Source organism: Osmia lignaria, unplaced genomic scaffold (assembly GCF_051020975.1).
Source record: "Osmia lignaria lignaria isolate PbOS001 unplaced genomic scaffold, iyOsmLign1 scaffold0035, whole genome shotgun sequence".
Classification (NCBI taxonomy): domain Eukaryota; kingdom Metazoa; phylum Arthropoda; class Insecta; order Hymenoptera; family Megachilidae; genus Osmia; species Osmia lignaria.
This window is the reverse complement of record NW_027478176.1, coordinates 888,151-903,728: the sequence shown is the minus strand read 5'-3', so window position 1 is coordinate 903,728 and position 15,578 is coordinate 888,151. Positions and strand designations below refer to the sequence as shown.

At 43.2% G+C, this 15,578-nt stretch overlaps 1 protein-coding gene across 1 annotated transcript; it reads right to left on the bottom strand.

The window, feature by feature from the left end:
• Nucleotides 1-1,062: 1,062 nt before the first annotated feature.
• Nucleotides 1,063-2,946, bottom strand: LOC143306720 (uncharacterized). Its single transcript, XM_076693099.1, has one exon. The coding sequence runs from the start codon at nt 2,944-2,946 to the stop codon at nt 1,063-1,065; it is 1,884 nt and encodes a 627-aa protein (XP_076549214.1).
• Between the last annotated feature and the right edge of the window lie 12,632 nt (nt 2,947-15,578).

Below are 15,578 nucleotides of genomic sequence, written 5' to 3'. Positions count from 1 at the left end.
GAATGTTGTCTCGTTATCGGAGTACATTGCGCTTGGAATCCCGCGGAGAGACACAAATCGGTGATAAGCTGCTAAGAAAGCAGACGAACTATAATCGCTTACTAATTCGAGGTGCGTTGCTTTAACGGTTAAACAGATAAATACCGCGATGTACGCCTTATGTGATTTATGTCCGCGGCCAGAATGGGTTCTTACTTGAATCGGACCTGCATAATCCACGCCTGTATGAGTGAATGGTCGTTCTACCCTTGTAACTCGAGGTGCTGGTAAGTCCCCCATGAGCTCGGAGGGAACGTCGGCTCTCTCGCGTGTGCACGCGATGCATTTATATAAAATGCCTCGAATGGTAGCTCGTGCTCGTACGATCCAAAAATCATTTCGTAGGTAGGCGAGCGTGAGCTTGGGTCCCGCGTGTAATAGGTTACGGTGCGCATTCTCAATTAACAATGTTAGGAGCGGGAGTGATTGAAGGATAATGGGTATTTTTGCATTTTCAGCGAGTAGAGATTTAGCAAGGCGCCCTTTTGCACGTATTAAACCGTCAGCATCCAGGTACGGTACGAGAGAAAGTAGAGGACTTGTCCTCGGGATCGGCTTGGATGCTCTTAGGGCTCTCAATTGCTCCGGGAACGCGTCGGTTTGGAGCCTACGTTGCCAAAATACGCGAGCTTTGTGAATCGCGGTGAGCTTCAGAACGTTTGGCGAAGCAGAAGCTACTGTTTTCGATTCGGTGAGTTTACTTTCCTGTTTTCTTTTGATTCGTGCGCGAAGGATGTCTATGTAATGCAGTAAATGTGCGGTGATCCTCAGGAGTTTTGACCATTACGAATAGCGCGCTGCTAAATCCCACTGTTCGAAAGAGGTACTGAGGCTAGGAAGAGAAGATTGTCTTTCTTCGAGCGAGATCGCAGGAATCGGGTTAGGAGACGCATGAAGCCAAGAGGACTCCTGGTGCAGCCACTGAGGACCGGACCACCATAATTGGTAATCCTTTAATTGTTTAATAGACATCCCGCGAGACGCGCAGTTGGCGGGATTTTCGTGGGTTGATACGTGATGTCACTATGCGTTAGGACTAAGTTCGTGAATAAGCGCTACGCGGTTTGCGACAAAGGTTTTCCATCGAGTCGGTGGTTGATTTACCCACTCTAATGTGACACTGGAGTCGGTCCAACAGTGGGATTCGATCGTTTCCTGATTTAACGCGATTCGAACGAATTTTAAGAGGCGAGCCAGAAGCAACGCGGCGCATAATTCTAATCGGGGCACGCTGATCGTTTTGAGTGGAGCTACGCGAGTTTTGGCAAGGATGAGTGATATGCTAACGGTACCGTCACACAAAACACTTCGCGAGTAAACAGCAGCCGCGTACGCTTTCGTTGAGGCATCAGAAAACCCATGCAGGCTTTGAGTTTTAATGATTTGCGGATAAATTTTTCGTGGGATGGAGATATGTTCCAAATCAGGCAGTTGATCGTAAAAATTATGCCACTTCGAGAGAAGGGAACTTGGAAGGACGTCGTCCCAATCACATTGACTGGACCACAAAGTCTGAAGGTATATTTTTGCTACAATGATGACTGGCGCGATCCAACCTAAGGGATCGAAGAGCTTTGCTATGGTAGAAAGAATTGTTCGTTTTGTCTTAGGCAATTCGGTGGGTACTGCTAATTTAAAGTGAAACTGGTCTAATGCTGGATTCCATGTAATGCCGAGCGCGGAAATGATTTCGTCGGCTTTTAATGATTTACTCGTCGCGAGTCCGTGGTTTTGAGGGTTGATGTCGGACAGGAGCGCAGAGCTATTGCTAGCCCATTTTCTTAACGAGAAGCCGCCTTTTCCTAATAGTTCAACGGTTTGGTCTCGCAATTGGCGAGCGGACTCGAGGCTATCGCCTCCGGAGAGGAAGTCATCGACATAGGATTGTTCGCGAAGAACGGAAACCGCTTCGGGATAGGGCGAGTCCTCATCCTCGGCTAATTGTTGCAAGACGCGAAGAGCCAAATACGGAGCTGGAGCGGTCCCATATGTGACCGTGAGGAGTTGATACTCTTCTACTGGTAGGAGGGGCGAGTCCCGCCGCAGTATTCTTTGGTAGTCGAGATCTCGCGGGTCAATAAGAATCTGGCGATACATCTTCTCAACATCCGCGGTGTACACGAATTGAAATTGACGCCATCTAATCAAGATCGCGACAAGAACCTGCTGGAGTTTTGGTCCGGTTAGAAGAAGGTCGTTTAAGGACTTTCCATTCGACGATCGGCGCGAAGCATTAAAGACCACGCGAAGGCGAGTAGTTTCACTGCTCTCGCGGAAGACGGCATGATGCGGTATGTAATAACAATCTCTCGTGATTGGAGGAAGAGGATCGGCTTTCTTCATGTGACCGAAAGAGGCGTATTCTGAAAGGAATTCGCGATACATTCGAAGTGTGGCTGTGTCGCGAGATAACCGTCTTTCAAGCGCGCAGAAACTTTGTAGTGCTCCGGGCCGCGATTCTCCTAATTTAGCTGGAGGTTTGGTTTTGAAAGGCAATCGAACTATATAGCGTCCGTTTGATGCGCGTGATGCGCGTAATTCGCAATTTTTATCTTCAGGCGTCATGAGAATGGGAGAGGAGAGGGCCTCGATTTCCCAGAATCTCCGCAGATCTTGGTCGAGGTCCTCCAGGACGGAGATATGGTGGATACCGACGGAGACGTGAATGGAGGATTGTACCGGACCGGAGAGGATCCACCCTAGCACCGTATTCTGAGCAGTGGGAGTGTACGCGGAACCCTTTTTCACTCCCGGCAGTAGGAGTTGCCCGTACAAATCGGCTCCGATGATAACGTCGATAGGATCCGCGCTCATGGGGTCCTCGTCCGCCAAATTCAATTCTGCAAGGTGAGACCAATTAGTGATTGCGCCCTTTTGTGAAGGCACGTACCTGGTTAAAAAATGCATGATGATTGCGGTTGTGGAGTATGCAGGTTCATTCAATTTGGCTGGCGCAACTGTTATTTTAGCAACGTGGTTGGATTGCGACTGAATTCCTCCGATTCCGGTAATTCGAGTGTGTTGCCTCGTTCGGTGGAGGCGGAGCAGTTGCGCTAACGGCTCGGTGATTAGAGTCGCCGCGGAGCCTTGGTCCAGCAACGCGCGAGCCAGGACGCTCCGGCCTGTGTGCAAGTGGATTCGCACGCGAGCTGTTGAGAGCAGAATACTTGAGTTAATTGGTACATCGGACGCAACGTTCGCACTTATCTCGACTTCATGATCGGGGGTGGTCACTCCTTCTCCTGAGGCAGACGACGCGGCATCCCTTTTGGTTGAGGGCGCGCCATCCGGTTTTGTTGGAAAGTGTAACAGAGTATTATGCCGTTGATTGCAATCCTTACACGAACGCGGACTCGGATATTGCGTAACCGAGTGTTTTGTAGAAAAGCAATTAACGCATCATTTCTGATGTTTGATAAAATTGTAACGTTCGAATGTCGATTTTGAAAGAAATGCTGTACATTGGTAAATTAAATGGTTTTGTTGACAGACCGAACATGTTATTTTCACGGAGGTTGTTGAGTGGGCGGCAATCGGCTTAGATTTGCCCGGTTTGATTTTTTCGGTTTCGGTTGTTTTTTCGCGCTTAGTCACCGGTAACGCTTCTAGGACGCGGATTCTTTTCTCACAGAAAGTATCAAATTCGGTATAGGTGGTGAATTCGATAACATTGCTAAGTTGAAATTCCCAGGCTTTCCGCGAAGCTCGATCTAATTTTTGAACTCCCATAAAAACAAGCAAATCGCTCCAAGCGTCAACCGGTATATTTAAATTTCGGAGCATTTGAAGGGACATATTCATTTTGTCGCGTAACAATCGGAGGTCATGCAGTGTTTCCGACGAAACAGACGGTAACGAAAACAATGTGTTTAAATGGGTTGAAATTAATCGGTGTTTATTTTCGTACCGCGATGTTATCGTCTTCCACGCGACTTCAAAATTGTTTTCGGTGACCGGGAGATGTTTAACGGCTCGGCTCGCTTCGCCTGTCAACGAGGCGTACAAAAAATGGAGACGTTCCACGTTCGACAAAGAAAGATTGTTTATTACCATGGAGGTGAAACGGTCACGGAAAGTCTCCCACTCGTCGAACGCTCCATCGAAGGTCGGCAACTGTAGCTTCGGAAGCTGGGCCGTTGGCTTTGACGTCATCGGATTTGAAATTCCCGTGTTGCTGGCTGATGGCTCTGGTGGAGCTGCGACCTTGGCAAGAACCTCCGCCATGTAATCCAGAGTCTCTTGATACCGCTCCTCGGACTTCTCGAATTGATTGTCAACGAAATACGGCATGTTGGATTTGGTCTTCGGGTCGATCCCAGCGGCGATCTTGGCGTCCAATTCTTGACTTTGGAGATACGTCTCCTTCAACATCGCCATGCGATTTTGCGTGGTCGCTGCGGTCATTTTAGACTGCCCCAATTTTTTGAAGTTGGCGAGAGCTCGTTCTATTGAGCGCATGGTTTGCGTTTGCTTTTGAAACAATTCTTCAAGGGTATTCATGGCGCTTGACGACTAACGGTTTTTTCCTCGATTCCAGATCCGGCTCGAAGGACCAAATTTGTAAAGGCTTGGAAAGAGTTGAATGCACTTTCACGACTTGAAGCACAATCGGCCGATGGTTCACGGTTAAGCAAGGACTTGAACGTCGAGGCGGGATTAAGCGAGCAAACGTACTTGTTAAATTCGTGTATTTAAATAAAGTCACTTGACAAGCGCGTCAATTCTTTAATTGTTTCTGACACAAACACAATGTGGAAATCACTTTCCAGCGGTGTTGGTTTCTCGGAACACGAACACGAGAATCTTTCATTTAATGATGGTAACGGTTTTTATCCGACTTCGAAAAGGAGGAGGATACTCAATTCGATGTGTATGTATTACTTTTTTTTTAATTTTTTTTTTTTTTTTTTATGTTCACCGATTACGTCGAGACGGATGAACCAATCGGATTGAAACCTTTTGCATCTGGTAGAGTATGTCTCCCGATTGGTCCCATTAAAAAAAAATTTCGCATTTTTTCATTCCGAACGCTTTTTATTGCAAAAAACGTTCTATTTGATGTACGTGCGGTATACGTTCGTCGGTTACTTCGAGACGGATGGATCAATCGGAACGAAACTTTTTGCGTCTTATAGAGTATAATTCCCTAATAGTCCTATAAACAAAATATTTTGGATTTTTTCATTCCTGCCAATTTTTATTTCAAGAAAATGTACGGCATCATTTATATTTTTTTTTCTTTCGATGTTTACTCTACAGGGAATATACCGATTGCGACTTTTCAACATTATCCGTGAAATGAAATGAAATGAAAAAAAAAAAAAAATAGACTTGGTCATTTTCTCTACTAGTTGGTCGCTAAGAGAAGGGTTGGCTTCCTTCTTCAGGTATCAGTCGCTGGAAGCTAATTTGGACTGTTTCTTTGCAAAAGTAACCGTCGTAATCTTTGCATTTCTGCGAGTGCTCTTTCGTCATGCGGTTTAACGAGGACTTTGTTTGATGCTAAATCAGATAGAGCTAAACCATCTAAACTTTTGACACGACTAAGAGCGACGTAAATTTGGCCTTTTGCAAAATTCTTTTTGCCAAAATCAATTACAGCTTTGTTTAATGTAGTCCCTTGTAATTTATGCACCGTTACTGCCCAACTTAGAATAAGTGGTAACATTCTGCGCTCGACGTCCCCATAACCTTTCGTCGCCTGAAACGTTGCTACAACAGGAGATATTGGGATGTAACCGTCGATATCTTTAAATCTATTTCCAATGGACTCGTCGTCAAATTTTATAAGTACCGCGTCCGGCAACTCTCCCTGTTCTAGTTGATCTCTTCGAAGTGCCGGCCATGAAAATTTCTTCACTATTCCCATTGCGCCGTTTATCAAACCATCAGAAATTGATGTTTCGTCGCAGCATAATTTGCGATCCTTCAGTTAACTTTATTGTATGTAACAGTCCGCCACAATTATTTACATTTGTAGGTATGACATTTTCTGGTGGCCTTTTTCCATATGTAGCTGCCTCACGGGATTCGTCTATTGCATCAATGACGTACATTCGGTGTGATTTTGCTAATTCATCAGTCATTTTTGAATTATATTCATTCACTAATTTTATCGTTGGGAATATTCTTACTGCTGCACCATCCTCGAACTCTCCGGTTAGAGGAACTCTTCTTCGTTCGCATAATATTTCCAGTTGAGAAGTTGACACTTCCCCAAACCGAAGGTTATTCAACAAATCGATGAACTCAACGTCATCTCTTTGTCGCATATTAATGGTGAGTTCGCAGAATGAAAATTGACGCCATAAATTAATTTCTGCAGTACACCAATGTGGCTGTACAAAACACCAGTGTCCTTTTACTGGGGGCAACTGCATGATATCGCCAAAGAGCAGTACATTTACGCCACCAAATAGTTTATCATTTGTTTTGAATTCTTGCAATCTTAAATGAATTATTCGCAAATTCTCATAAGATACCACTGATATCTCGTCGATAATCAACCATCTTGTATGACGCCACTTTCGTCTCTCCTGTTCGAGCCTCTGTCCTGTCAGTCGTCGATAGGTCATTGCAGTACCTTTTTCAATAGGCAACGAGAACAAGGAATGCAGAGTTTTTCCAAATATTTGAGGGGCAGCGACGCCAGTCAAAGAAGCTACTTCAATGAAAGATGGTTTTATCATCGTATCAACTGCAGGATTATAGCAGCGTTTAACGTGTTCAACAAGTAACTTTAAAATAAACGACTTGCCACTACCAGCTCCTGCGGTAATAAAAAGCAATATTTCTTCCGTATTTTCATCATCATTTTTTAAAATATTTTTCTCAATTACTGCGGAAACTGATTTTAATAAGTCTTTCTGTTGAATATTAAGACTTCGAATACTATTACGGAACACGTCTTCTGGCATTGCAATTGTTTCTTGCTGTTGATCTTCATATAAATCACCTTGATCATAATATATTGTTTCGTCGGCATGAATTCCGACTGGATCTCTTAAATGTTCATTAGTTTCGTCTTCATTTTCAATATTCAAAGCAACAGCCTGGGCGAGCGCCGCTTCAATAATTTGCTCTGCGTGAGTAAATTGTTCGACGGTTGCGTTACCCAACATAGGTTTCAACTCGTGTTGCCGTCGAAGAAAACATTGTTCTGAAGATTCGTTTTCGGACATAAGTGTACTTTCATCACGAAATGGAATGTGACACACTATTAAGTTATAGAAGTATCCTTCTCTATAACTGTTCAGGGTATAATATCGGTGGCGCAGTACAGCTGGTTTATTTCTTATTCGCATTCGTGTATTGTCCTTCAATTTTATAAACTTCGATCTCGAAATTTCTTCACCGTCAGTTCTAAGTTCAGCGTCGCCATCTTCTTCTGTCCATATTTCACTTGAAACTGTTTCATATCGGACAGCAAATTCGGCTAAACTCAAGTTTTCTAGGTTGTCTGGCCTCTTTACGTAACGATCGAATATGTTGTTGAAAAATGATGTTCCATTTTCTTCAAATCGCAGAATTCTATATCTCTGCTCAGGTCGACAGCTGTTTATAAATACAGCTTTTCGCGAGCTCATTTTAAGAGGCAGATGGCATAATCGATAAGCACATTCTATAGCATTGACCATACGTTGAGATAGAATTGCCATAGATACCGAAAATAATTGATTTCGGATGGCATCGTTTCGGCGTTTCGCTCGTAAAACGGCTTCTTTAATAATATTTCCTGTGTCCTGCGGCTCGCATTTTGTCAGAGTTCATATTGAAGGGTTTTAGAAAGATTTATTGGGTCCCCTTGACCATGTTGTTGCCATCTGATTATCAGGCTCTGGGTGGCGCACATGGAGTTTGTCAGTCACCGGAAATAGGCGGTATTAGACACCATAAATTTCGCCTTTTAGGGATGCAAGTGGTCATTCTGCTTGCCACTTGAACTATTTACAATGAGGACCCAAGTTCAGGTCAATTCTCAGAATTTCCCGAACTCTAACTTTCGCCCACCTAAACGATGCTCGTGTTCCCCTTCTATATCGGAAATGCACTAAGGGCGGTTGGAAGGGAGGGCACGAGTTCGAAGCAAATTTTAGAGAAGAGAACACTTCGTTTTGGTACCTTGTACAAGACGGATAACAGTTAGACACTCAGATAGATTGTAGTAAATTCCAACACACACACCCAGTTACACGTACACACATATACACACTGCAATAGAAATAAACAATATAATAGTGCATAAATGTGTGAAATCATTTTCTCCCAACCTGCTTGCTTGGGTGACACTAATCTAAATCAGACGGCACTTTGTGCAATATCCCAAGGATTGATCAGCAGTCCTTAACACATTTACTTGCGTATTTAGCAATATAATATGCGACGGCTGTAACATTTCCGCATGGCTGAATATCCATGTTTGCTTTCCAAAGCTTTAAAAGATTTGGGTTGTAATTATTTACCATAACTTCATTTGCGGTTCTCTTAAGTACGCAGAAACGCCCGTTGTTGGCAAGTGTGTCATCTGGGCCTAAGCACATCGTTCTTTCACTTATCAGTCTGGGGAATCCAAATCGACAAGAACGATTATTACGATCTTTGTAACATGTATGAGAATGTTTATGAATTTGGATTTTTTAAACTATATCGTTCATATCGTGATTTTCGACTTCCAATGAACAAGATACAATTTTCTCAATAACGTTTTGGCCTTCGTTGGTTAGGAAATCAGGTACGTTTGCACACCAAATAAGCATGTGCAAATGTGGACTTCCTCTATTCTGAAATTCAATTCTATACCAAAAATCGGTAACAACGCCGCCTAAGCAATGCGAGTTTTTTAAATACTGCATTAACGCGTTTACGCGTAACGTAAATTGTCTTGCAATAACTACAGGGTATCTCTGGACCAACATTAGTCGATCTGCAAAAGTTAGGTTTTCAAGTTCGGTCGTTGATTGACCTTCGGATAGTAGTAATGCCTTCAACATATCTGGCCAGTTTAGATCATTACAAGAGAACGTAGCAAACCATGTGGGCGGTCCAAGACTTCGGACCATGGCGATTAATTCCGAACAGCATCGTCTCCAGGATGATACCGATCCTCTTATGTTTCTCATTGTGAGATGTATGTTGTCTACTAATCCCTCCGGAGTATATTCACCTTGGCGCATTCTACATGACACTGAAATGCTAGCTTTTGCGCGGTAATATTCAACCACAGATAATGCAAAGAATAGATAATCTGTTCGTTGGAACCGTTTGTCATTGCTCAGAATACGTGCTTGGAAGTAATCTAATGGTGTTATTGGGATGTCACGATGCTCTCTGAATCCATTTTTGCCATCTGGAAACACGAAGTACCAACACAGTTCTTCAATTCTTCTCTCCCTCTCTAGGTTCAAAGGAGGCGCTGTTTTTCTATGTATATTTGCCAGTTGTATCGGGTCATTTTCTGCGTTATTATTATTATTATTACTGATAGAGACGATATTATCAATGTTGAGGACACCTTCGTCAATCGAACGTAACATGCTTGTTTCGAAAATAATTCGTGTTGCGTCGGATTCATTTCGTGGGGTCACAACTGATAGATGTTGCATTCTTTCTACCAGTGAAGATCTATTTCTCTCGGATGCAATTGTTACAGGTGTTAATGAGTAGATATTTAATACATTACTGTTGTCATCTTTCGCATACAAATTACGACGCAAAGTGGCGTGTAAAACATCAATAGTAGTAAATTTCATACACCATGAGGTGCCCCGTAACGGTGCTTTATATCCTTTTGGACCTCTTGCATGGGAATGAAACAACCAATAACAGGTGGTCTCCGACTGGTTGCTGCATGATACGGCTATTGATGTAAGATTCGTAGTAAGAATTCCGTACATATACCGTTGAAAAAATTTAATCAAACCATTTTTTAAATTTGGAAATCCATCATCACCGTTATCAATATCAATGTGACCATTTACCGACATTTCATAGTCAACGTTAATATTGACTCGCCTATTATTAAATGTTACATGTGGCAATAATTCAGTTGCGGCTAAATAGTCTACATTGATTTCGTTGGGGTTAGGAATACTTTGCGCTTCAATGCAATCACGATAATATTTATCTCGAACTATAACCACATAATCGACATTACTAGTACACCACGTACTAGGATCAAGGGAATGAAACGCAACACATGCAACTGCAGCTATGCCAGTGCACTGCTTACCACGAGATTCGATACTGAAGCGATCGCTAGCTTGATGCCTCGTAACGTGCCTCGTTACGTCGTTAAAAATAGCTACATTCTGACCAACGTCTACAAATCTACTGTTTGGTTCAGTATTTTTTTGTGCAATTTCAATTTCCTCTGTTACAATAGCCGGCTGTTCAATGACATGAGCTATTTCGAAAGTATTACTGGTAATGTTTGAAAAACATGGTTGTATGTCTTTGTACAAAGCATCATTTTGTAATACCCATTGTAAGGCTATCGGAAGCTTTCCGACATCTATTTTAAATTGTCGCTGTCGCTCCAAATTTTCGTAGCTTTCCACTACAATCATTATACCGGTTTGGTTTAATTGGACTGGAAGTTGCTTGGCTACTTTGAACACATCGCGGGCAAATTGGACTACCTGATCTTCGCACCAATCCTGACTGAAGCGATTCTGAATTTTCATGATTTTAAGAAACGGCACTATTCTGCACAACATTTGTTTCTCGATTTCCAATAAATCTGCTATCTCCTGAGGTACAGACATTAGTTCCATTTTATTCCAAAATGCTTGTGATGGAACTTTGCGTTTTTTAAGATAATTTAGGCAACGAGAACATGTTGTTATCTTCTCTGATTCCATTAGATTTGCAGGCTTTAGACCAGACAAAGAATGCGTGTGTAAAGCGTGACGTTGCTGCGGATATAAAGTCTTGCAACACACTGCACACGGTACATCAGCAAATATATTAATAGCCGATTTTAAGTAATTTTCCTGGAGGGAACGTTCTTTCCTTCGGTTTTTAGCTAGTTCGCGCATATTTCTTAAACGTTTGGTTTTTGATTCGGTACTTTCCCTTAAAAATACTTTACGATTACGATTTTTCTTGAGCATTAGACGATGTGAACGTTCTTCAATACATTGACTGAATAAACGTTTGTGGATTAAACTAAATCTACGTGATCGTTCCTCAGCAGATTCGTTCGCTAAACATCTATGGATTAATCTCAATCTGCGTGATCGTTCCTAAGCAGATTCGTTCGCTAAGCGTCTATGGATTAATTTCAATCTACGTGATCGTTCTTTAGCAGATTCGTTCGCTAAACGTCTGTGGATTAATTTCAATCTACGTGATCGTTCCTCAGCAGATTCGTTCTCTAAGCGTCTGTGGATTAATCTCAATCTACGTGATCGTTCCTCAGCAGATTCGTTTGCTAAGCGTCTATGGATTAATCTCAATCTATGAGATCGTTCCTCAGCAGATTCGCGCGCTAAACGCTTGTGGATTATTCTCAGTCTAGGTGATCGTTCTTCAGCAGATCCGTTCGCTAAATGTATGTGGATTAATCTCAATCTACGTGATCGTTCCTCATCAGATTCGTTCGCTAAACGTCTGTGGATTAAACTAAATCTACGTGATCGTTCCTCAGCAGATTCGTTTGCTAGGCGCCTACTGATTAATCTAAGCCTATGTGATCGTTCTTCGACAGATTCGTTCTTTAAACGATTATAAGTTATGGTTAGGCGACGTTTCTTCTCTTCTATCATTTCACGCAATAATTTTGAGCGCATATATTTTCGCATTGCAGATAATCTGAAATGGCATTCGTTAATAGTTTTATGACATCATGGCTCTGTATTTCTTTTGCAATTTTTGTACAGACGTAATTGCGTGGCGTCGTTTGATTCATTCGCACGATACTTCCTCATACGGGATGCATGTTTTGTAGGTCTACCCATCGCTTCAAGCAAACGTGGTTAGTTTGTTTTTTATTTTAGAAACAATTGGTCGCTCCAATCAGACGTGGTCAGTTTGTTTTTACAAACAATTATTAGTCACTCCAAGCAGACGTGGTCGGTTTGTTTTTTTTACAAACAATTGGTCGCTTCAAGCAGACGTGGCCTGTTTGTTTTTTATTTATTACAATCAATTATTCATTGCTCCAAGCAGACGTGGTTTGTTTTTATTTATTACAAACAATTATTCGTCGCTCCAAGCAGACGTGGTCGGTTTGTTTTTACATCTGCAACATCCCGCAGGAAGAGGAATAACAGAAAAAGGAATTAATAAGAAGAAATTTATTATTATTTATGTAAACATTCATTTTTCGTTTTTATCATAATTAATTTTTGTAATAATTCATTAATTTATTTTTGTATTTTTGTGATTAACTATAATAATAATTAACTTCGTATTTAGTAGCAAAAAAAATTATTGTATTTGTGATTAACAAAGAATTTTACTCCAAAACATAGATCGATAATTGTCGCGTCGATAACACTACCGCGTCGATAAAAGATCGACATAGAACGCGCGTAATAGATAGAGATAGCAATAGAGCGTAGAAAGAGATAGCAACAGCGCGCAGAATAGAAAGAGATAGCAACTATGCGTAGAGAGAGATACCAATGTGCGCGGAGTCACGTACACACAGGTCAAAGTCCAAACACTTCCGGTATTAAAAGTTGGTTGAGAATCCGCTCAGCCATGATGGCGCTCACGGTCGATCGATTTATCGATTGGGAGTCGCCCATCTAGGTGACGCGTGAGCTGGGTTCTTCTCGAAAACTTTCGCGCGAAGCCGCCATTCTAGATCACCGATCAATAGCAAAACCACGTGTTCAGCAAGCTCATCGATCCAGTTCAAGTTCAAGTGCATTTTACCAGAGAAACGTTCACCACAGTTCACGAATTGACCAGAGGAATCCTCAGCAACATCAAGTGCAACAGGATTGCGACAGGTACTGCTCAAATACAACCAATTCATTCTTCACGCGAGCCGGCAACCACGTGTTGACTACGCACATGATCACGGGCATCATCAAAGAGCGGGCCGAATTAATAAAATTAACGGGGCTTCGGGTTTAAACCATGGCTAAACGCTACAGATCACGGTAATAGATCAATTCTCTCATTGTCTTTGTATGTTCATCAAACCTTTGTCGGATCAGTGTGTTCAACGATCATTTCATTTTATACGATAATTGACTCAAATAAATCAATTTGTACAACCCATCCAGCAAGTGTAAAATTATTTCCGGCGCAGTCCTTCCGGGATCGACACCAATCCCGAACAAAAGTACATGTAGAAAAAAACTGTTACGTCAGCAATTTCCAGGTATAAATACGAGCGTGCCGCGCAGAGCGAGTTCACTTCGATTCTGATCGTAGTCCGACACAAATCTATGATACTATTACGTCGCAACTCAGGAAGGCAATTAAAACTACACGGTATCGCTTCCACACGCGTTCGTTTTATTGAATTAATAATTGAATTTCGGGCAATGGTTCAAATCTCGCACAAGAACTAACTATTAAGCGATCGTGACCCATGCTATGAAGTGGCCTGGCGCAGAATGGCCTCCCGGGTGTGGTTTTTTATTATATATATTGTGACGGGTTACCGCCGGGGGTTTGCCGGCTCAGCCGATAAGTCCGGGGTTCAGGCGAACGAATGAATAAAAGTCGGTGGTTAGTGGGTAAAATAGTAATTATATTTCCTTAACTGTAAGTACAAGCTAACTTAAGACTACGGCCCTGGGGTCCTATCAATCTAAGTGACTTAACGGCTACGGCGACGGGGTACTTATATCTACGGTTACGGCGCGAAACTTAATCTTATGGTAATATTATCGGCGGTCGCGAGACGGTTGCGGCGCGGCACGGTTACGGCGCGGTTACGGCGCGGCACGGTCGCGTTTTCTACGGTTCGAAGCGGCGGAGTTAGCGGGGTGTGCGGGGTAGGGCGTTCGATGCCTTCATGGGTGGACGGCCGTAGACACAACCCGTCCTGTACCCAGGCAGTAAAAAGACCGTGATCCGGTGGACGCCGTAGAGACGTATATGCCCGGACCGGCGGTCGGGAAGCCGCCGAGAGAGAACTCTCTCGGCCGTGGCCAAAGAGACAGCGGACTGTATCGGAGGACGGCCGTAGACACAACCCGTCCCGCCGAACGCTGCTGGAGGAGTGTTCGGATTCCAAAAATGAAGTTGATCGTGTCTCGTTGTTGCTCGTCGTGAGACTCGCTTCGGAGGATAGATCTGGCTTCTATCGCCTCGCGACCCGGTACATCTATTCTCGCGAGGCCGGCCGCCTCGCGAGTTCGCGGTGCGCGCGGTCGCCACCTGTCGGTGGCGCCGGTACTAGCGCGCGCTGGCGGGGCCCGCGGTTTCGCGGCTTCGTACTCCTTATAATATAAACATGTTGTGCAGTTATCTCTGTTATCTCTGCTAGTCAAGCTAGCAGAGGTTCTCGCCTAACAATACGATTATCGCATAGGTTTCCGTAGCTAGATTCTTTTGGCAGCAAAGCGGCAAAGGTACCGCGTCGGACCCGGAGCGCTCAACTACCGGTTCGCAGCGGTTCTCACACGTGTCTGGTTCGCAACCAAGTTTAACGAGCGAGCGAAAGCGGAAGCTCCTTGGATGCAGCCTATCAGTTACGGCTTAGTTACCTAGAAATCGTTCTGCGGCCGATCGAGTTACCTCCTACAGTGTCAGGACGGATCCTAGCCAATTTTCCGACAATCGAACTTCTTATTTAAATTATATTATTTTATAAATTCACATTATAGATTTAAAGTTTTGATAATCGTATCTAGAGCCGCGTTCACTGATTAATTTATTTTTCTTTGTATTTTCATTTAGGACGAATTACTTTGTAACTGTCACGTCCTGTGACGCATTCTTGAAACTTCTATTTCATCACCCAAATTCTTTAAACTTCTATTGCACCATCCAAATTCATCATTCCGCAAATTCTGAACGAGCAACTCAGCCGGGTCGTCGTACGGCGAGAACGCTGACGATCCGAACAAGGTGGTTCACCCGAATTGCCAAATCAAAAATGTTGACCTCATTCATCAATATAAAATAACGCGACCGGGCCCGCTCGCGCGCAGTTCTCATTAGTATAACAGGCGCAGTTCTTATCAGTATATCAGAAACGGTTCATCAATTTATCAATATAGTACGAAACCGCAAGTATCGCGATCAGACCCGATCACTCCAACAAATCCGTAAATCGTAAAAATCCGCAAAGATAATCCGCGAAGTACCGCTCAGAGTTCGATACTCTAGAATCCACACGACTCTGCTATGAAGCTCAGGACTTCGACAGAGCAAGATTCCGGTAATATCAATGAATTAATCAAGTCTAGCGTATATGACTCTGCTACGAAGCTCAGGGCTCCGACAGAGCAAGATTCTGTAAGACTCAATTGTAAAACGTGCGCGAATCAAGAACTGTACTCGTAACGAATAAACATACATTGTGATCGGAAGTGCGTGTTCTTCACTCGAACATCTACCCTACCGTTCCA